We start from the raw sequence: 22,206 nt of genomic DNA on the forward strand, positions 1-22,206 counted from the left end.
AACCATATCCCTAAGAACTTCACCTGCCTTCCTTTTAAACCCCTCCAGGGATAGGGATTCAACCACCTCCCTGGGCAGCCTCTTCCAGGGCCTGAGAACCTTTTCAGTGAAGAAGTTCTTCCTGATGTTCACCCTGACCCTCCCCTGGCGCAGCTTGAGGCCATTCCCCTTCTCCTACCCTCTGTCACTTGGGTGAAGAGACCGACAAGGTCTGTTCCATGGGGGATGCTCCCCTGTAGCTACAGAGGCGCTGATGCCACTGGGTGTGGGGTGAGACGTGCAGGAAGGAGCCCAGCTCAGCACCACAGCCCCCCCTACAAAGCACCCCCAACTGCCCAGTCCTGCTCCTGCAGCAAATTAGCACATCCCGAGCTCTGTGTGGGGCAGCACCCCCAGAAGGAACACGGCCCCCCAGGCCCAGCCTGGTGCAGACCCACCACCTTGGCCTCCAGCCTCTGGGGGAGGCCCGGTGGGAAGAGGAAGGGAAGCAGGGATGTCCCACGTGAGAAAGGAAAGCGTCACCTCCTCCAGCTCTGTGGAATCAGGGTGTTTGCTCTGTTCGCCTCCTCCCAGCTGTGTAGGATGCACAGTATCTCCCCCCAGCTCAGCCCCACGCCTTGCCTGAGCTCAGCACCCAAATCCCGCATCCAGCCCCAGTCCTGCTCCCTGGGGTGGCCGCGTGACCGCGGGGACATCCCAAAGCATCACACCGCCAGTGCCAAAATCCCCAGGAAAAGGCAAAAGAACGACTGAAGGTTTCTTTGCATCTTCAGCAGAGCCGAGGGGATGCTCCAAGCCCTGTGTAATCCTGGTGCCATGAGCAAAGCCATGACCAGCTGCTTCAGAGCAAAGCCCGGAGCAGATGCTCTCGCTGCATTAAAAGGAAAGAAAGCTCTCTCTTAAAGAAAAACAAAACCAGAGCCACAGACACCTCCTCAGGCAGCTCGAGGTGCGCACAGCGTTTGTGAGGAGCCATCAAGAAGGAACAGAGCAGCTTGGCTTCAGGGTAAAAATAATAACATAAAATGAATCCTCAGCCAGGCACTGCCCTGGGTTGGGAGGGGTTGGTGGAGGCTTTGCCTCTGTTTGCCTTCACCCTCGCTACTTCGGGAGCGCGTGGGGCAACAAAGGACCAGGCAGGGCCTGCTGGCCTTGCAGGAATTCCTATAAAACAAACAGCCCTTCTCCAGCTCCTCATCTCCTGCTGGGATGAGCATGAGCGGGTATGAAATGGGTATTTAATTTGCAGTTATTTGCACAGCAAAGCAAAGGCATCGCTCATCAGTGCCTGCGCGCAAGCTGGCTGTGACCACCCTCTGCCCATCTCCACTGGGCACAAATCCTCTCCACGCCCGGGACGAGCATCTCATGATCCCCACACAATGCCAAAACCACAGAAAATAAAGGCTGCAAGGAGAGTTATATCCTGAGATTAGATTTCTATGGGAGGTTTCCACGTGTCCCCTTCAATTAAATTGATTATATTTATTATAATGTTTAATTATACGCTATTGGAAAGCATTGTTATTGTTAGCATTAGCCCGTAGTTAAATGGTCTCGACATGCGAGGGCACGTGGGTGTTGTTAGGGGTCCTCCTCACCCTCCCTGACAGCTCTGGCCATTCCAAACGGCTTCCTTCTCAATGCCAGCACCAAACCCCATCATTTCTCACTCAACAAACCCAACATAAAGGCATAAAATTTTATTGCCCAACCACCTCCAAGGTGCCCGATTTGTGATTGAAGATGATGATGGCACCTCCAGGGCTCTGTGGGTGACGAAGGCACTGGGTAAGCATGTGAGGCTGTGGCCAAAGCCCTCCCTGGTGCCATCAGGCCAGGCTTTTCCACCCGTTATGCCTGATTTTAGGAGCTGTTGACTGGCAGTGAGTCACGCGCTGCTTCTTCCTCAACACAGGCGGATGGTGAGGGCACGCAGTGGCTGCTCTGTCCTTTGCCATGGACCTCCCACCCCTTGGGGACCCCCAGCCCCGCGACCCCCGGGACGGGCACCCAAACCCAGCCCCAGCTCTGGCCAAAGCTGCCCCCAAGCCTGAAGCCTGCAGAGCCCTGCAGTTCCTCCAACCTCAACAGGGACCATGGAATGGTTTGGGTTGGAAGGAACCTTGAAGCCCATCCAGTTCCACTCCCTGCCATGGGCAGGGACACCTTCCACTGGATCAGGGGCTCAAAGCTCCTTCCAACCTGGCCTTGAACACTTCCAGGGATGGGGCAGCCACCACTGCTCTGGGCAGCCTGGGCCAGGGCCTCCCCACCCTCACAGCAGAACACTTCTCCCCAAGATCTCATCTCAATCTCCCCTTTTTGCTCAATTTTGCTTTCTTCATTTCCCTTTCAACTCAAAGATGAGAAAATCCCCCCCAGATAAAAAGACCAAACTCCTTTTAAAGCACTTTTTTTTTTTCTTTTTTTTTTTTTTTTATTGATTTCATTGAAAACAGAACAAGAAAATGATCAGAGCCCAAACGCTGCTCCGGAAACTGTCAAAAACATTAACAGAAAAAAAAAAATAATAATAATAAACATGAGGGCATTATGAACGTTCTAGAAGAGATGAACAAAAAAACCTGTTACTGCACTAATTACAGTATTTAAAGATATATGCCAAAAAAAGAAATTAAGGTAATGACCTGCGCAGCCACCACACAAAAGGCGGCGGCGAATTTATTCACACTACAATACTAACAATTTAAAAAAAGTTTTGTGGTTTTTTTCTTTTCCTGCGTTTTTATACTAAAATCACTTTGTTCTTTTTATACAATTGATAGTTTATATTCACGTGGTGAGCAAAAAATCACACCAGAATCAGCACCGTTTTGTTTTGTGGTTTCTTTTTGTTGGTTTTTTTTTTTGTTGGTTTTTTTTTGTGGTTTTTTTTTATTTTTTTCTTTTTTAACTCCAGTCCCCAATGGTTCAGTAATGGTAAAAAATAAATCAGTTTATCGAAACCTCGTAGCGTGTGGCTTAGAAATGAATCGAAGGTGCCCAGCGTTGAGAAAAGTGATGGGAACAGACGAGCTGGTGGCATCTGGGATCTTCTCGCCGGGTCCTGTCTGCTCTTGACCCCAGCGGGCGCACGCGGGTCGAGGTTCTCAGTGATAAAATATCTCCTTCGCTTTTTTTTCTAAAACAAGAAAACTGGTTTTCTGGAGCAGTTCTATAGTGTCTTGTACAATCCCCTTCAACCTCCCCTCTCTGAAACCACTCATGCGACGGGGAGAGGGAGATCCTTCCATGGATGAACCGAACAGAGACGGCAACGTGGCCCTGCGGCGCAGACCAGAGCTGGTTTGGAATGGAGAAAGGCCGGGAGGGAGCAGGGACGGAGAAGAAGCGTCTCCAGTGGGCTCGGAAGAGAGCCGGGGAGCAAAGGGGTTGGAAGGACTGTGGGTTTCTTCTCATCGGAAGAGAAAAAAGGCGGTGGATGCGGCAGCAAGGAGGGTATTCGTTAGCAATGCCCTCGAGCTCCCGGGGCAAGGCCCCACCGCAATGTCCTGCGAGACGTGGGAGAAAGTCATGATTAAATAAAAAACACAACCAAAAAAAGCAAACAAACCAACAAAAACCAACCGGCAGAACTTGTGCCAAGCAAAGCCCAGTGCCAGCACCGCCCTCCCCCTCCCCGCTCCCACCCCGGCTTCGAGAAACAAAGTCCCGTCAAGTATTCCAAGTTTATTACGAGTGAACTGGAGATGACTTGGCATGAGCGATCCATTCAATTAACAACATTCGGCGGACGGGCGGCTCTCCCTGGGCTCCGACAACACTTTTAGCACATTAAGAGATGGAGGCCAGGACAGCTCGCGTGGAAAAAAAGAAACACAACAGCCACCCCTGCACACGCAACTGTGAAAACCAGCAGCTTTCCAGGACCGGGGAGCAGAGAACAACATCACGGAGGTTGGGATTTGCTTTTACTTATTCCTCAAGTAACAGTCGGTGGCACAGCCCTAAGCGTCACGAACCCTTGGCTTTCCTTGAGTGGGTTTTTTTTTTTTCTAAATTTCTTTTTTTTTCTCTCTTTAAATGGAAATTCAAACAGTATGTGAATCTATAGGGTTAAAACAAGTCAGTCTCTGGGGAGCGGAGCCTCAAAAGGGGCCGGCTGCCGTGGCAGAGCTGGTGTCGGGGAGCCCGTTTTCCTGCGTGTCCTGGGACGAGGTGCTCGCCTGCCGCTGGGCCAGCGCTGAGCTCGAGTGTTTGCACTTGGGTGAACCGCACTGACAGCTGAAGTATTTGCCTTTGATGTCCCAGAACCTGTCTCCGTAGTCAAAGCTGCAAGAGAGAGAAAGAGAGAGAGAGAGATGGGGTCACTGCAAAGCAAAAGGGACCCTGCAGCCATCCCTACCGGGTGCAGCCGTCCTTAGCGCTGCCACGATTCAGGTCTTTGCAAAGCCTTAGAGGATGAAGCGCATTAGCGGGATCCCTGGGGAGCAAAGGGATGGAGCGAACCAGCTCGGGAGCAGCAGAGCTTTTGTCCCTCTCCACCTGGTCCTGGCTCCCTGTGGGAAAAGGGGACAGCACCTACCCAATTTCTTCTCCAGCTTCTATGTGCCTCGTGCTGAAGAAGGCAATCCTGGGAAAGCGGAGGTCCTGATGCGACATGAAGACTCGCACTGGGATGAGGTTTGGCTCACAGAGGTGGTTTATAAAGCGGCTGATGTTGCCATAGAAACGGGCATCGATGCAGTAAACCTCTCCACCCTAGAGGAGAAACGTCACACCGTTCATCAGACGAGGTCAGGTTTAGTGCTATTACTGCTCCTTGTTTAAATTAAACAAGCAACCAAACCATTGGGTGTTCCACTAACACTCTGGAGAGCTTTGAAGAACAACAACCAGGGCAGGACACTCAGGGGTTTACAAGGACTAAACCCACACACTTCTATTTTCAACAGGACCCTAAAATACTGTTTTCTGCCCCTAAAGGCCTGAAGACCTTTTCAAACACCCCCACGGGGGCTGACACCTCAGCTCTGCCCAGCCCTGCTCTGCGAAGGCACCGGTTCAGTGTAGTGGGTTTGATGTGTGGTGCAGACACCTCAGGGGTAAAAGCCACCAGGTAGCAGAACAGGGATCCTTCTGTCCTCTAACTGAACGTGACAGCTAGGAAACACAAAGCCAGAGCCTCCAGAAAACACAGGTTTTTTTCAGACAAAAGTAAATGCGAGAACACAGAAATCCCCTTTCCAGAGAGCAGCAATATTTAGTTTTCCTTGAAAATAAAAGAACTCCTCTCAGGGTTTTTTTATTCCAGCTGAGAATGACTGTGCAAAGCAGAGACTTTAATTACAGAAGCTAATTTCAGTTGCAAAGAGGCCAAAAGCAAAAGGAGCCATTAGCGGTGCTGAGCTCCCTCTTGGGCAAGCACCTTGCAGCCGGTAATGGATGAGCAGTGCCAGATCCACTACCCGGCTGGGGCAGGAGCCCAGGGAGATGTCCCAGCGAGAGGGAGAGGCATCACCCCACATGGTCCTGCATCACACACAGCGTTACCGGCTCTGATTTCAACTTTAGGTTAATTCTCATCACCCTCTCACTCTCACCCATGGAAATGCCACCTTCCCTCGTTGAGGACATCATCTCCTTCCACATCTAGTGACCATCTGGGAAGACCCGAGATCTCCACCACACAAGCCAAGATGTATTTCTCGAGAACGGAACCTGTTGCCTTGGCCAACACAGGCAGCATCTTCACTGTGAAGCTGCTGAGGAGGACAACGCGCACAGCAAACTGCTTCCCATCTCGCTACAAGGGTATCGGGAACCTAAGAGTCACACGGTGGCAATTGGAGAGGAAGAGAAGAAACCATGAACCTGCTTTGGGGTGAGAAGACTCTCCTTCTCGAGAGTGGGAAGGCTCTGGAGTTTCTTAGAAAGGAGAAAGCCCAGAGAAAGCCTTCTTGCCTGCAGGCAGGCAGGGGTCACACGGATGCAGCAGTTTGCAGCCCCCATTGCTGCCTCTCCTCGACGGAGCAGGGCCAAGGGTGTGAGCAAGAACAGCATGTGGGAAAGGGGTGGCTTAACCTGAACAGAAAGCAACCACAGCAGCTAAACCTCAAGCTCGCCTTTCCCAGAAACAGCGTATTTTTTCTAGCTCTTCAGTACAGAGATGAGAAAAGCATCCCTTTAACTGGTCAAAGCTCAGAGAGCATCTCTTGTGCTACGCTTTCCTCCCTTGAAATCCAACACTGGCAGCAAGTTTGGGCAGTTTGACATTCGCCTCCCTTCAAGCAGGGGATGGGATGCAACTGCAGGACCCGGGATGGGATGCCAACTGCAGAACGTGGCACAATGAATGATTCACCATGCACGTGGCCTCGAGTGACAACTCCAGGTACAAGGACATCAGAAATGACACTCTCCCCACTGCCTTTCACTACAGCACAAGCCCAACCACGCCACCCTCTCAGGATACTCCAAGACCTCAAGTCTGGGGTTCACACCCTTAATAATTTCCCATCCCTCAGGAGGCCACGGGACCTGGCTGGGTCTGTCCTGCCCTCCTCCACACATCATGATGGGCTTCCATAAACTGATTCCATAAGCAGTGCCCGGCTTTCTACAGATGCATCACTTTGAAGATACCATGACCAAAGGTGCCGTGCTTGTGCCTGTACGCAGGTCTCCCTCCTTGCTTCGGGGAAGGCTTGGTACAAGCAAACACAGAGGTTCTGCCTCAAGGCAGGCAGCCAGGGGCCAACCTAAAGGCAAGGCCCAGGCAAGCTCTTGTTCATAAACGCACAAACCAGGCTGAAGACCCTGCTGCTTTTTAACTTCACTACAGTTTGACCCCTCGGGTTTCAGACTACAAGACTCATCGCTTCTCTTTTTTTCAGTTGTCTAATGTCTGTTGCTTTAAAAAAAAAAAGGCAAAAACCCTAAAGAAAAGGTTCTTTGTCCCCAGCTGATGACAGTAATGAGATGGAGACTCGTTTACAGCTTTCTTTGGAAGCCACTCCACTTCTTGGGAGTCCTCAGCTCACCTTCCCCCTCTCCTTCTTTCCAAAGGGAAGTCCGAAGGCGTGGTCTTGCTTCAAAGCTTTTTCAAAAGCATGATTCCTGCTCTGACAGCCCTGTGCGGAGCAGCACAGGACGGCTACAGCAGAACAGGCCTCAAGTCCCTGCCAGGGTATCTTATAAACGAACAGCGTTCTTTTCAGTCTTCCAACTTATCTTTTTACGAGGAACTTAAGAGAGCTGCCCATCAATGCAGCTGCAAGCCTGCATACACACACTTGAGTATCAAAAACTGAACAACAGAACCCAGGATGCCCAAACAGTTCTGACAGAAGAGCAACTTGCGTCAAAACTGGCACAGGCAGCACATACTGCGGCGACTCAGCGCGGCTGGGCTCAGTTATCATTCTAACAAGCCCTAAGCCCTTCCTCAATCAGTCTGTATGTTGACCAAAACGCAGAGAGGATGCGGTGCTCCTCTCTACAAGCTTTCAGATCATGCTGTACATCAACATGGAGACAAATACTCTCCCTGCTCATTTGGAGAAGCCAAAACTTGGGTTTGTCTCATCAGACACCTTCAGATACAGTACCTTGTTGTCAAGGTCGAAGAGGTAGGAGTCCTCTTCACGGACATCTGCCTCAGAATCGGATATCAGCTCACCAACGTACCTGCAAACACAGAGGAAAAGCAGAATAAGACGCTGGTGCAACCACAAGCGTGGGCTTAAACACCTTTTTCTGGGAAGAGGGAAAGAAAGGGATACAGCCCAGCTACAGATGGCAACCCACAGCCTTAGCCCTGCAGGTCCTTCAGAGCCACCCAGGCAAACTGAGCTTTGCCAACTTAGAGCAGCTAAAATCTAGCTCCAAACTCAGCCTTTTCAGGACAACGTTTTTAATATTAAAAGAAGAGGCCTACTTCCAAAAAAATTTAGTTTTCCTGAGGACTACACTTCCTTGTGTAAATCTCTTTGTTGGTGACGATCAATGCATTAATCCAATCTCCTCCTGTTCATGGTGTGGACTCACCGTGCCCTGGCTCTCCTATAAACTCATGCAATGCTTGTGCTGTTTACAACTCAATGCAAAATGTTTGTTTCTGTCCTTCCTCTATTTTCCAGGGTACTTTGATCGATTACATACGCTCCATACCTTAAAAAGTTTGGTTTTAGAAGTCTTAGGTCTAACCTAACCTGCCAGGATTCCTGGAAGGATCTAGGCTCCTTTCTCAATCCCTCTCAAACCAGAATAAATCAGAGCTGTGATCTGAGTAACAACCACCTTGTTGTAAAACCCAGTGCAAAGCAGACTACAACCAGGTAGTTGTAGCACTATAAAGCACGTGCTGCTTTGCTCAGCCGGCTGGGAAGGACTAAACATGCACAGCACCTTTCACACACCGGACAGACGCTGGGTTTGACACAAATCCCTTGTTGAAGGAGTCCCCACTGCTGTTCCCACATTTGCCTCCTCATTTCTATCTTAAACAGCTTTAGACTGTCAAGGTTCAACATTTCCTGCCCTGTCCAAGAAGGAGACACAAGAGGAGAGGACTGAGACAGAGAGAGGATACAAGACAAGGAGGATACAGGAAGGATATGGAGCTGTTAGGACGGGACCAGAGAAGGCTACAAAGATGATCCAAGGGCTGGAGCACCATCCCTACAAAGACAGACTGAGAGAGTTTGGCTTGCGCATCCTGGAGAAGAGAAAGCTCTGAGGAGATCTTACAGCGAACTTCCAGTACCTGAAGGGGCTACAGGAAAGTTGGAGAGGGGCTACTCACAAAGGCTTGTGGTGATAGGATGAGGGGGAACAGGTACAAACTGGAGAGGGGCAGATTTAGACTAGACATTAGGAAGAATTTCCTCGCCATGAGCACGGTGAGACCCTGGAACAGGTTGCCAAGGGAAGTGGTGGCTGCCCCATCCCTGGAGGTGTCCAAGACCAGGTTGGATGGGCCTTGGGCAGCCTGATCCAGTGGGAGGTGTCCCTGCCCATGGCAGGGGGGTTGGAACTGGATGATCTTTAATGTCCCCTCCAATCCAAACCATTCTATGATTCTATGATTCTAAGACAGAGGCAACAGCGCAGTAGATACTGGTGCGTATGTCTTCCTGGTCTTTAATTAAATGCTAATTAACTATAAGCAAAGGATTCAGAATGCAAATAAATATTCTTCAAAGCATCACCAGAGACTTCCTCTGCTGCTCTGAAGGCATCTTCCAAGTGTTAACCAACCATATCCATTTCCCCCTGCGGCTCAAGGCAGCATTTAACGCCAGGGCTGGGGAAGAGGAGAGCCACGAAACATTAACCTGGAGAGGACAAGGGATCATTTGGCTGCAGCTCCTAAACCTGAGCGATCTGGCAAAGCGGCTCTGCCAGGGCAAGAAGCCGGTGCCGTGGGCAATCCTCCTGTTTGCCCCCACCGCATCGCGTTATTCATTAAGCACTCCCATAAGGCTGCAGCATGACTGGAAATCACACTCTCATTGGTGACATAAAGCAATAGGAAGATAATGGCCAGGGAAACTGCGGTAGCACGGCACAGTGGCCAGCAGCAGCTGAGACAGCTGAATAACACTGCTGCACGGAGAGGCACTCTGCTCAGGGACAGCCCCTTCAGGCTGAGAGCTCATGAAACAAAACCCCACAGTCTTAACTAAACCCCATTGTTTCCATGCTCATTTAATAAGACTACTTCTTGAGACCCATCTCCTTTCCAGGGCCGCTTAAAAAATACAAAGAGTTCCCTAATCTCCCCTAAAGTTACAAAAGGATGTGAAAGAGGTACATTTTCCTACCCAAAACAGAGTGGGAACATCAGCCCCTCCATTTGAAAACTCCCAAAGTCAAGCCAGGGTCTTTCTGCTCAGCAAGATGCTCAGCACGCTGATGGTAAGTACCTACATCTCAGACCTTCGCGCTGCCTCTCATCACCACAAGATCAGAGTGTACTCCACGCAAAAATCAGGAGCAACAAGTCCCTGGCAGTGGCTCCAGCATTTTCCATAGGGCGTGGAAGACAAGACGCCTGGGGCTTCTTGGCTGAAGGTGTGGCTAAAGTACCAGGCTTGACGCATATGGTATCGTAGTAGAGCATCTCTGTTTTGTCCAGAAATGAAATATTTGGAATGCATGTAATGGGTGGGCACTGAAAGAACAGACCAGATCCTCCTGAACCTCTGGTTTATGCGTGGCACTAATTCACAGCCTCTCCAATAAAAGCTCTCAACCAGCTGCGCCATTTCCAGAATGAGTCGTTACACCATCTACCAATCAAGCATGAACAGAGCAGATCCAAAACAACCCACAGCAATGTCAGCACGGGGTTAGCAACAGCAGCTTTTGAGCAGTGATAAATTCAGAGGCCAGGGCGAAATCTACCCCAAGCACCCCCCTGAGGTCTGTGAATAGAAGAACCTAAAAACTCCAGGGAGCCCAGCAGGGCAGAAAGGACAGCATTTCTGCACCTCCTCATGCTAAGCTCCCAAGTAACAAGCGATAGGATGAGAGGAAACGGCCTCAAGTTTCACTACAGGAGGTTTAGATTGACTATTGGGAAAAATTAATTCAGGAAAAGGGTTGTCGGGCATTGGCAGAGGCTGCCCAGGGCAGTGGTGGAGTCACCACCATCCCTGGAGGGGTTTAAAAGATGTGTCACCTAGGGACATGGTTCAGTGGTGGCTTGGCAGTGTTTGTTTTAGTGTTGGACTTGATGATCTTAAAGGCCTTTTCCAGCCTAAACAGTTCTGTGATTCTGTAAACTGCTGCTTCCAGAACCACGTTGAAGGCACTGGAGGCCCTAAGTAGGAGGGTCTGGGGAGCCTTGGAGATGATGGTGGGAAGGGTGGTTGTCCACCTGCCTGGGAGAGCCTCACTCCTAGCTGCCAAACTGCTCCAAGCACTGCTAAACGCTCCCTGCAGAAGCTCCTGTGCGCTGCTGGAGGGACAGCCTGCAAGCAGAAAGCGAAGGGGAACCATTTTTGGAGTGATTACACAGAAAAGCTGAAAGGTATCTGAAGGGCAGAGCAGGCTGAAGAGCAGTGGGTGGGAAAGAAAGGCATTTACAAACAGAGACAGTCAGGACCAGCAAAGTTCTGCAAAATAGAAGCACTGTGAGTCCAGATTTGGAATTCCAGATGCAGGCATATGTGAAAAATAATGGAATAAAAGTCACCCTTCCAAAGCAGAGCAATAATCCCTGTGCAAAGCAACTGCCCACTGAGGAGTCTAATCTGGACATTGAATGCAAAATGCTCTTCCACCAGAGCCGATCCCGCGAGCTGCCGTGAGCAGGCAGCCATCAAGCACCACTGGCACCAGGGCCAGAGATGAGGAAAAGAAGAAACCAAGCCTACAAGCTGAGGTAATCACAGGAAGGACATCGGTGCAGCTGGCTTGAGGAGGAGAGAAGGACTGGAGTTGGTGAGTTGAGTAAATAACCTGTGTGTGTGTGTGAGAGTGATGGAGACAAGGAGGAACGTGCACGGGCAAGACATAGACTAGCTCAGCTCGTTAGTATGCAGCTCATTTAGATAATAAAGAAGATAGCACCTACCACTGAAACAGTGGTAAGGTGCTCCTGGCAAGGGCAGAGGGAAAAGTTAGGGGTGGCTGCGGTATTTGCCTCCCCATCAGCTCTGATCCCTCCACAAAAGTTCTGTGTTGGTTACAGCCTCGCACAGGGCTGCCCTGTTTCCTTGGGCTGCCTGTTCACCACTGCTTATTCTTCTGGCATGTGAGCATTCCAGGAAGATTTGGTGAAGTCACTTTTTGCTGTGGGAGCAGTTTATGTGCAGGTTTGGGCTCATCTCTGGGTGGTGACCCAGGACACAGGAAGCCCTACCTGAAGACAGACTTGAGACTCTCCCCACAAGCAGCAGTGTTTTAAGCTCTACCTCTGAAAAAAACATTTTATCATCTGGCAGCTCCTAACACAGAAGAAATACTTGGCTGATTCACTGCAGATTTTTCTCATTATTGCCAATTCAGCGATGATATTCCTCAATCCTCCCCCCATTCCATAAAACATCAACCACTGCCCCATCCCTGGAGGTGTTCAATGCCAGGTTGGATGGGGCTTTGACCAACCAGTGGAAGGTGTCCCTGCCCATGGCAGCAGGTTGGAACTGGGTGGGCTTTGAGGTCATTCTGTGGTTCTATAAACCAGTTCTAAAAATCCTCATCACCTATTTCCATGAAGGGCACGAGTCCAGCCTTTTCAGGTCTGACCTCACTGTAATTTTGCAATGAAGAAAACATTTAATATTTTAACGTATTAACATATGTTAACATTTATTATTAACATATACCATTTTAAAGCCTAAAAACCATGGGGTTCGATGGCAGTTTTTCACTTAACATAAATCTGAATATTTTTGTTCCTAAGTACTTTACTGAATCAGGGCCTAAACGTTTGCTTAACGCCAAGTGCTTTACTGTTTCGCTGAATCAGGCTAAAGCCAGAGCTGCGACACTGGAAAACTTCTTGAGAAGTCAGTATTGAAACAGAAAAAGATCCAATATAAAACAATTGTTCCAAACTGCCTCGGCCTTACGTGTCCCATATCCACAGTGGATGCGTGAGTTGAGCACATTTGCAGCTCAAACGTATTTTCCCCCTATCGCCTGTGTTACAGAGGGGTAAGAGCTGAGCGCAGAACCCAGCGAGACAGAGAATAGAGGAGAAAGCTCCATGTAACGAGGAAAAGGACAAACAGAGCAGGAAATGGAGTCAGGAAACCTCTGACTGAGGGCAAGCAGCTTGGCTTGATGCCAATTTGATTTGCGTGAAAACCTCTCCTTAAAGAGGAGCAAACCACGGGCTCTTGGGAAGCGATGCGTTTGCCTGAGATAATGGAAGCTGAATGACTTACTCGCACACAAAGGTTCCCGGTGGAATGTCTTGCATTGTTCGCACACCCCAGCCCATCTTTTGTGTCCGATAAAGCTGCAATCGAGTCCTGGAAAAGAGAAGCCATATTAAGGGCGGCATTCAGCAGAAGGACAACGGATTTTAAGAGATATGAGCAAAAAAACCCCAGCATCTTTCCCTCAGCACAAACTCAAAGATGGTTTCAATATTGAACTCACCCCAGTTGTCCGGGTGGCACCACCGTGGGTATACTCCACTCCCACAACTGCTGGGGGTGTAAAGCAGATGCTGGGACTGTTCGGGGACAAGGGACAGGCACCCATGGACCTGGGGAGGTGCACACCTAGAGACTGGGTGTGTTAAGGATGCTCTGTGAGGTTACACCATTGATGATGACAAGAAAGCTGGGGAGAGACTTTTTGAAGCAATAGGACAAGGGGGAATAGGTTTAAATTGGAAGGGAGAAGATTTAGATTAGATATGAGAAAGAAGTTCTTCCTGATGAGGGTCGGGAGGCCCTGGCCCAGGTTGCGCAAAGAAGTTGTGGCTGCGCCACCCCTGGAGGTGTTCAAGGCAAGGCTGGATGGGGTTTGAGCAACTTGATCCAGTGGGAGGTGTCCCTGCTCACAGCAGGGGATTGGGTCTAGATCATCTTTAAGGTCGCTTCCAACCCAAACCATTCCATGATTCTACGATTTACACACAGGACACCAGAATCCCACCACCAGCACTTCTTGTCCCTTCCATGCACACACGTGGCACTCAGGGGGAGGCAGGGAAGGTGGAAGGGGACTTAAGGCAATGCAGCTCTTCAGGGAAAAGTGCTTCTGGGGGAAGGCAGAGACCATATGGTGAATTAAGAACACCTAAGTGCTCCGATCCCTTTGCCCTCTGCTGAGGCCAGTGCATTTATATCCATCATATCCAGCTCCCTGGCTGAAAGACAAGGAAGAAATGCTGCAACTTGAAACTTCTCGGTGTAATAGCTGCTCTGTGGAATATTACTGATGGAGCTCATAGGCAGAGAAACAAGCCTGTAAGTCATTCTGCCTCCTGCTCAGCCAGAATTTGAGTTAAGTGCAGGATGAACAGTCTCCAGGGCTAGGGAAGGCTTGCTCTGTCCCCGAGGGAACCAAAACCCACTCTCAGCAACGCAGTTATCGGAATAAAGAGTAATCTGATGTTCACCTTACCTTCACCCTCTTTCTTTTCCCAGTACTTCTCTTTCCCCCACCCATTCCCTCCTGGCACTGTCAGCTCAAACCAGGGGCTGCACATCTTCTCATATTTGCTCACGGCTCCTGAAGCCTTCACCATGGCAGAACTTTACGTTACACTGGTTTTAACACCGAATTTCAGGCTAGAGAAAGCTCCCGCATGTTTTGCCTTGTCCATCGCAGCAGAGCAGAGAGCCAAGCTCAGGTTCAGGCTGTGTTCTCAGGGCTAACACGAGCAGCAGTGGGACTACAGCTCCAATCGTGGTGTCCCAGCTAAGCTGGGTCAGATGGAAATACATGCGCTGCTGAGCAGAGTTATTTCAAGCAAACCTTTTAAAGGAAGCCCTGAAAATGGAGCGGAAGCACCCATGTGTCGCACTGCAGCCCAAAGGCAGGAGGATTCTTCCTCTGCCTCCCCCAGGACCTCCAGCATAGCTCTGCCAAGCACCTGAGCTTAGTGCCAGCTTCCCAACAAAACTACTCTCCCAGGCTCATGGCTGGGTTTCCAACCTTTCCCATCTTTCAAAAAAACACTGTAGCAAGGCAAAAATGCCAAAGCTACTACTGTACAGCTCCTAAATAAACACTAGAGCTCTGGAGCTTGGCAGGGAGAACCAGAGAAGGGTAAAGTTCTCCAGAAACACACTAAGCCTTTTCCTTACTTATTTTTAACATTGCAAAATGTCATTGAAATGACAAAACTTGCAAAGAAAGTCTTGTCGGTACCACAAAATACTTGAAAAGGTCTTTTTTTCCAGTGGGATTCCTTTGAAGTTTGTCCTGATAAATTTAGGGCAATGGCAAACTTCTCCATAGCATAGGAGCAAACCAAAACATCCATATTTTCAGCCTGGCACCAAGATCATACCGGCCTGATCCACAGCTCTGAGGCCAGCAGGCACTCAGGTATCCAATTCAGCGAGGATTATGCCAGTAATCTGGAAATTTTAACCAGCCAAGGGCATGCTGGCCTGTATTTCTAACAGACTGCTAACGCATCTTCTAAATCAAAGCTTTGCAGCTCCTGTTGCTGTTTGTTCCCAGCTCTCCACATGAGAAGTTACATCCAGGCTGTTGGTGCGAGCCCACAAGCCATTTATACATTTTATGGTCAGGCTGATGAAAGGGCGCCGCCGTTCCCATACAGCGGCAGCAGGGGCAAGGTGCAAATATTAACTGAGCTTATCAAACCCTTGCTGCTCCATTCCCGCTGGCAGCACAGAGGAACCCATTTCCATCCCACCACTGCATGGTGGCATCTGCTCCAGCTTCTGCCTCATCTCAGGAAGCCCTGGGTTTTGTGGGTTTACAGGAAAGCTGAGAGAAAAGAGCCAGAAAGCTTCTGAGTTTGGGGTTGGTTTGGCCAAGATAAGCTGCGTGTGGATCCCCCTCCTCACCTGAGCCCATTCTGCACCACCCGGTTCCTACAGGTTCGCCAGCACGAGCACGCGTGATTACACTCAAAGATCAGCGGTGGCTCAGCCATGTTGAACTCAGGCAGGAGTCGGCCGTCCTGGAGAGGAGAGGCATTCAAGACAGGGTTAGTTGTCCGTTCTGCAACCCCTCCAGACTAGAGGCAGGCCAAGAGCAGAATTCCCCCAACTGTAACCCAGAACAGGCAACCCCACGGTGGGGCATACCCCCACCTCCCCAAAACCAGCATCGGCCCTAGTGGTTCTGCTCTACCCCAATGGTGGCACTTGACACTGTGACTGACAGCTGCAAGGGACTATCTAGATTTTTGCTGCCTCGCATCACCCTACACAACGTCAAAAAAAATACCACAGTGCTCTGCAAACATCAAAAAAAATCCTGTAGTGCTGTGCAAAAACCAGTGAGCATCATCATTATTATCATTTTGCAGTGCTGGAGGGGAGAAGCGGATGCTCTGTCTCTCTCTGGAGTAAAGCCTAAACTTCCAGATTACAAGGCCAGTACCCCCAAGTTCTGTGAACCACATGAACTTCCCAAATAACCCTCCCCAAAACCCTACGATTCAATTATTTATCAACCATAGAGGATTACAAAAATGACAGATGCAGTTCATCATATTAAACAAATTTGGCTTTTAAGACTTGAAAGATGGAATCACCTATTAGTGTGTAAATAAAATGGCTACAAAGCAAAGAAAGATGCCAATATTGCCCCTGGGAAGAACTTGCAGAGACTCACAGAACTTCTGATCCTAGTAGAACCTGTCCAAATACTCACCTCAAAACCTCCCTTGAGGGTTTAAGTACACGTACCCAAACAAACCAGGCTTCTGGCAGTGTTGCAGTTACAACAGCTTTACTTTGCCTTCATCCAGAAGGATCACAATAAATAAAAGCAGTCAAAATAAATCTACTACCCTCCCCTCGTTTACATATTACAGCATTTTCTATTGCTCTGAAATGGAAGCTGATTTCACGCATGGATTATTAAATGCTCTCTATCACACCGGTATAAAATAACAGCTTAGTTGGCATGACAGTAACAGAAATAAATGACACCAGAAAAGATTCCCCGAGTACAGATTTGGTTATTATCACATAGATCTCAAAGCTTAAACTCAGCTTTTGGTGTTTTAAAACAAAAAGTAGGAGCTCTGCAAGGAAATATTTGTAAGGTACCACGACAAACTCTGAAGCGCCAAATCCCACTCGCAAACACTGCACGGACCCAGCACGAGGGTCTGTCCTCACCTTATCATACCAGCAGCGCATGCTGAGCTGGCCGCACATGCAGTTACTGGAGGAGCAGTCGTCTATACACACACAATACTGGAAGAGAAGACAAGGGGTTAACTTTATGCCACTCGCACACAACTGGAAGAGCAATTTCTGTGACTGGGTTGAAGAGGAAACCACAAATTCTTGTCTTCTCCTGCTGGAGGTCCTTAGCCAGAATGATAACCAGCCTCATCAGTTCAGTGGTATTTTTAACCTATTCTTTATTTGTGTGTGAATGAATATCAAAGGATTCCGGCTTTCAGGAAAGGATCCCATCCTGAGCCATCTTCATTTCTCATGAGAAGCTGTCCTCATATTACTAACCTTCCTCCATGTCTATGAGCTGAACTCCACACTCAAGGAGAAGGAAAGCTCCAAGGAAGGACCAGACGTCATGTCTCAGCCCGCCCCCAGTGATTGCTTCTTCCCACATGGGTGCTCCAGCTGGCTGCTTCCCCAGCGCTCCCTGAGCCAACACGGCCCCACCATGGCACTTGGGCATGGGAAGGGCATTTCAACCATCTGCGAGCTGAGCCCAGACAGGAGTCACCCTCACTCTGTGCCTCCCCACCTCTGCTTTCACAACCCAGCCCTTGCAGGCCTTCCAGTATCACAACGTTGCCCTGGATGCTTCAGCCAGTAGGAAGCCAGCATGAGGAAGGACTCCCAGCAACTCACTAACTCTCTAGATCCAGAATAGAGGAAAAGGATAAATCGGAGCTACGTCAGCCAGCACCAGATGGCTGATGCTCCAGCACAAGACTGAACACAGAGGTTAGCTTAAGTCTTGGAAATGAAGAAAAGAGAATCCCATCTCCTAGAGCAAGAACTGGAGTTTAGGACTACGGCCTTCGTTGGAATTTGATGGCAACATGAAGACTAGACACTACTATTTTGAATGCCAAACCCGTTCTGAGGTGAAACACACTGCAAAATCCCTGAATGCACACGCCAGGACAAAGAAGAAACATGTGGACGCACACGATCCCTCACCTGTAAATGAGTGATGTTTCTATCAATGTCCATTGGGGAGGTGACGCAGTTCTGCGAAACATATTTGTAGTTGCTAGGACAAGGCTCGCTGTCCACTGAATTGATGCAGGGAATCGGGATCCGCTCATAACCACGGGCAATGTCTCTGTCAGTGGGAGAAAGAGAATTGTCACAGAAGAACAGCGCTCTGGAACAAGGGGCCATGCAAATGCCATCCTGGGGCAAAATTACCGTCCTTGATCACTGAGCATCCAAAGCCTGAAAGCAATTCAGACTAGAACAAAGTTCTTTTTTTTTCCACCCTGCCTTACAGATTGTTCTTTGTGCTTGTGAACGTTTCCATTTGGAGGATGGATTTACAAACCACAGTCTGAATCAGCGTGGGCTTAATTCTTGCTAAGCTCAAACTGACCTTCACATCAGTTTAAAAAACTAAGCATGCACTCACAGTCCTTTCTTAAATGAGGCCCCCACCCTGTCCCATGCAAGAGCTAAATTTCGTGACCCACACGCAAACCCAGCTGGGTTCTCACCTGCTCACGACCTTCTCTATCTGGGCAGGCTTTTCAGTAGATGACTCACTGAGAGTCTTGTTCATCTGTAGAGCCACCCAGACCTGAGAGTTAAGGCTGGAGCACTGGAGTGGAGTCTCACCCTCCTTGTTCTTTAAAGTGACATCCGAGCCACGGGAAAGAAAAAGACTGCAAAACATCAAGAAAGGGTAAGCATCCCCCGGGATAAAACATGCAAGGGGAAAAGGAGCTGAATCACATCCTGCAGCCAGCCCTTAAGGGACAAGGAAGGATCTGTAGTGGTGAATAATCATCTGAGTTATCTTTATTAAGCACAGTTCAGTGAATCCTTCTACGTGAAGGCACTGGCAGAAGCCACAGACACTCCAGGAACTCACAAGACATCTGGGCAAACCTCACCTTGCTTCAGGCATGACAAGTACCTTGGCTGGTACCAGCCTAACTTCAGACAGGCTTGAAACTCTATGGCAGGGAAAGATACAGAGTGGGAAGAGTAGGCTGGAAACGGAAAAGTCCCACGGGAAACTGGTATTGGACTTGACCTGCATTTATACTCTCCAGCTCTTGGTGAGTACACATGATAACTTTACTCACAGCAGTGATGAAGCGAAGGAAAAGCCCTGTTACCATATTATGCCATGCTAGTTGCAAAAAAAAGAGCTTTGAGCAAGGATACCCGATGCCTTCACGCTGAGAAGCGTCGGGTGAGCACAGCCTCTCGCATCCTCTGCCCAGGACTCCAGGAGCACCCCATGCTACCTCACCTTTTCACATCAGCTCTGGCAGGCAGCAGCTGTGTTCCAGACCCACCATCCCAGAAGCAGGGTGAAAGAGGCAATCAGCTCTCCATCCCTATTTTGCTTCATGCTTTAATGCCCAAGGCGTTTTGAAGGATCTCCCAAGCTTGCCAGCCAGCACCCAGCTAGAAAGGAGTGACCAGAGGAAGGGACAGAAGCTGTACTTACACTACACACTCGTAGCGGTTCTCTCTGGCTGCAATATGCAGGGGCGAGTCCCCGTGAATATTCACTGCGTGTAAATCACACTTAGCAGCCAGCAGGATCTCTGCTATGTCAACACAGCCAGAAAAAGCAGCCCAGTGCAAACAAATATTTTCCTCCTGGAGGGAAAGAAAACAGAGTAGAAGCTGTTGAGTGTATGAAAACCCTATTGCTTTGGGACTTCATCCTTAGCTCTACACCTGCAGCATTCAACACGTGGCTTGCAGTCTCCTTCCCTACATTGCTCCTTCTGGCTGGGACTAGCAGCGCCGGCAGGGAAATCTCCACACAGACAAGCAGGGAATTCTCACTCCACCTGCCTCCCTGAGCAGAACACAGGGAGGCTGCACACAAAGTGGTTCATTGCCCTCCTTATCGAGACAGGCAAATCGTCTGCCTCTAAGCCACAAACCAATCTGGATCAATCCATGAGAGAGGTGACAGACATGAACAAACATGCTGGAAAAGGCTGGAAGCTCGGCTTCCCCAGCCCAGACACAAGGCAATGCCAGCAGGTCTCCAGTGCTACGGAATTAGAGAGAAAAAGAGCAGAGCACAAGCTACAGGGTACACGAAGGTGCTGAAGAGAGAACTGTGAGCCACAGTGAATGCAATCAATCCGACTTCAGGCATCTCTTAAATACTGTATGCACTCATTTCTCACTACCAGCACTGGAAATAGCTGAAAACTCATCTTTTTGATAGAGATATTTTAGGCGATGATACTGTTTCCTGCCACAGTGGATTCCCAGCACACTTCAAACACTTCCCTGTGACGAGCTCTAAAGACATCATCCACAACAGCACAATGATAGTAATGATCACCTTACTGTTGGAAGGCAAAAACCAAAGTAAGTCTTACAATCATTACAACTTAACTTAGATCCTTCCTTAAATGGGGGACTATTGCCACAGAACAAGAGTGAGGAGATCTCTTCCTATTTGGCTTCTGCCTCCCACTATGGTAACACCTAGAAAAAAGCCCCACTCAGCATCACGTATCTACAGAAAACATCAATCCTGTCAGTCGCACACCACACGCTGCCATGCAGACACATTACAGACAAGGAGCCTCTCTGCTTTCTCTCGCATCGGCTACTGCTAACAGCAGCATAATTACAATCAGAAGTGTTTCTCCCAGAGTACGATGTTTCCCGGCATAAGTGACATTGCTGCTTAATGACTGCAATCAGGAGAACGTAACGGATATGCAATACATACCTCTGCTAAGAGGATATTTTTCTTTCAAGTAAAGTGTTGACTGAGCTGATTTGATTGTCATCACTTAATGTGTGATCTTGTACCTGGCACCCAAAAGGCTTCTGTGACAGATCAGACACGTCGGGTTTGTTCAGTCTGCACTAGGGCTCTGAAGCAATAAAGCAACCCAAAAAGTCCCCTCTCTCGCCTTGATTTTTGCTTTTAGGAACAGCATCAGGTCTAGACCTGCCTGAGAACCATCTAAAATACCAAGCAAATTGAGGCTCCTAAAGAGAAGGAGCTTTCAGACTGGGGATGGTAATTCCTCAGGAGCAGCTGGAGCCTTTCAGAGACCCACAAGACAAATGTGCCAACGATTCCACCTGCCAGCACCCAAGAAACAAAATGAGGTGTCTGGGGAGACAAATACAAACAAGCTGCTTATATCCCTTGGGTTCAGAAAAGCACTGCCAGCCTTGGACAAGACAATACCATGAGGTATGCTGGAGGGTGAACTGATGGCAGGGCAGGTACTTTGCTGTAACAACTGTGCAGAAAGTAGCGAAGCCAGTTACCCCCATCTATCGAACTACCTCACATCTACAGGCCAAAGCACCCCAGTTCACACCCAAACTAGCCTTGCAGGTATTCCTAGTGTTTCAATATCTTTAAATATAGAAAGGAAAACAAGAGAAACGCGCTGCTGAGAAAAAAAAAGAAGCAGTGCTGATATAATGGGTCTCTTGAACACAAGCCTGGATACACACTCTCCCCAGTCACCTCCCTTGTATCTTCTCCGTTTACGTGCAAAGCCCCATGAAACCAGCTGGCGCATCTCAACATGTGGCACGGAGCTCCCAGGTACTCCACCTGGAGTCAGACTCCCTCAACTACAGAGCACATCCCACTCAAGCAGGATTTACAGAGCTGAAGAAGAGACCAAAAGGCAGCTCCAGCACGCTGAGTCGTCAGCCTGGGCACGCTCTGTCCACATTGCTGTCCTCAGGCCTGTTATGCCCAGGAAAAGCCAGGCTTGTGCTACTTGCTGGCAGAGCATCTGCCCAATCCATCTGGAAAATATGAGTACGAGCTTGTGCCCACCAAAAGGCCTGCAGGATGTCCCTAACTCACACACAGCACACACTGGCCCGTGACCAACGAGGAGCTGGTAAGTCTGGACTCAAGGGGGATGTGCCCGGTGCAGCGTCCAGTTGGCAGCAGGGTGGACCCCAGTGGATCAGAAGCGAGGCACAGAGCTGCCTACAGCCCATGGCATGACGTACAAAATTCTTACAGGCTCTGTCAGATCCTTACAGGCTATATCAGCAGAACTGGAGGAAAAACGACTTCTTGCCAGCTTGTCAACTTCTTTCCAGAATATGGAGGAGAATTCTCCCACCACACAGTGGCCAAACCAAGGGACCACCACACCTCCCTGCATCGAACCCAGAATCTTTGGATTTTAAAGAGTTCGTGGCTAATTTCTGAAACAGATTCCAGAAAGGACCTCACGTTGTCACGAATGTTGATGTCCGACCCCTTCGCAAGTAGCAGTTTCACCAGCTCAATGTGCTTGTACTCGGTGGCCCAGATCATCGGCGTCCAGCCTCCATCATCCTGGGGAGGAAAAGGAGAGGGTGAGACACGCAGAACAGGCAAAGGAGGGTCTCCTGCTGGCTTCACAAG

General features: G+C 49.3%; 1 protein-coding gene across 17 annotated transcripts in view; it reads right to left on the minus strand.

The window, feature by feature from the left end:
- Positions 1 to 2,527: 2,527 nt before the first annotated feature.
- The window catches only part of EHMT1 (euchromatic histone lysine methyltransferase 1), a 121,240-nt gene continuing 101,561 nt past the window's right edge, over positions 2,528 to 22,206 (minus strand). For all 17 annotated transcript variants that reach the window (XM_054083808.1, XM_054083816.1, XM_054083814.1 and 14 more), the window contains 10 exons: positions 22,033 to 22,137; positions 19,285 to 19,439; positions 18,320 to 18,487; positions 17,787 to 17,931; positions 16,767 to 16,844; positions 15,480 to 15,595; positions 12,867 to 12,953; positions 7,575 to 7,653; positions 4,550 to 4,725; positions 2,528 to 4,296 (listed from right to left, as the gene is read on the minus strand). In XM_054083808.1, coding sequence (XP_053939783.1) covers positions 4,113 to 4,296; positions 4,550 to 4,725; positions 7,575 to 7,653; positions 12,867 to 12,953; positions 15,480 to 15,595; positions 16,767 to 16,844; positions 17,787 to 17,931; positions 18,320 to 18,487; positions 19,285 to 19,439; positions 22,033 to 22,137 — 1,293 coding nt within the window. In that variant the 3' untranslated portion in view covers positions 2,528 to 4,112. The remainder of the gene's footprint in view (positions 4,297 to 4,549; positions 4,726 to 7,574; positions 7,654 to 12,866; positions 12,954 to 15,479; positions 15,596 to 16,766; positions 16,845 to 17,786; positions 17,932 to 18,319; positions 18,488 to 19,284; positions 19,440 to 22,032; positions 22,138 to 22,206) is intronic.

The sequence above is a fragment of the Cuculus canorus genome, chromosome 19 (assembly GCF_017976375.1).
Source record: "Cuculus canorus isolate bCucCan1 chromosome 19, bCucCan1.pri, whole genome shotgun sequence".
In the NCBI taxonomy this organism is placed as follows: domain Eukaryota; kingdom Metazoa; phylum Chordata; class Aves; order Cuculiformes; family Cuculidae; genus Cuculus; species Cuculus canorus.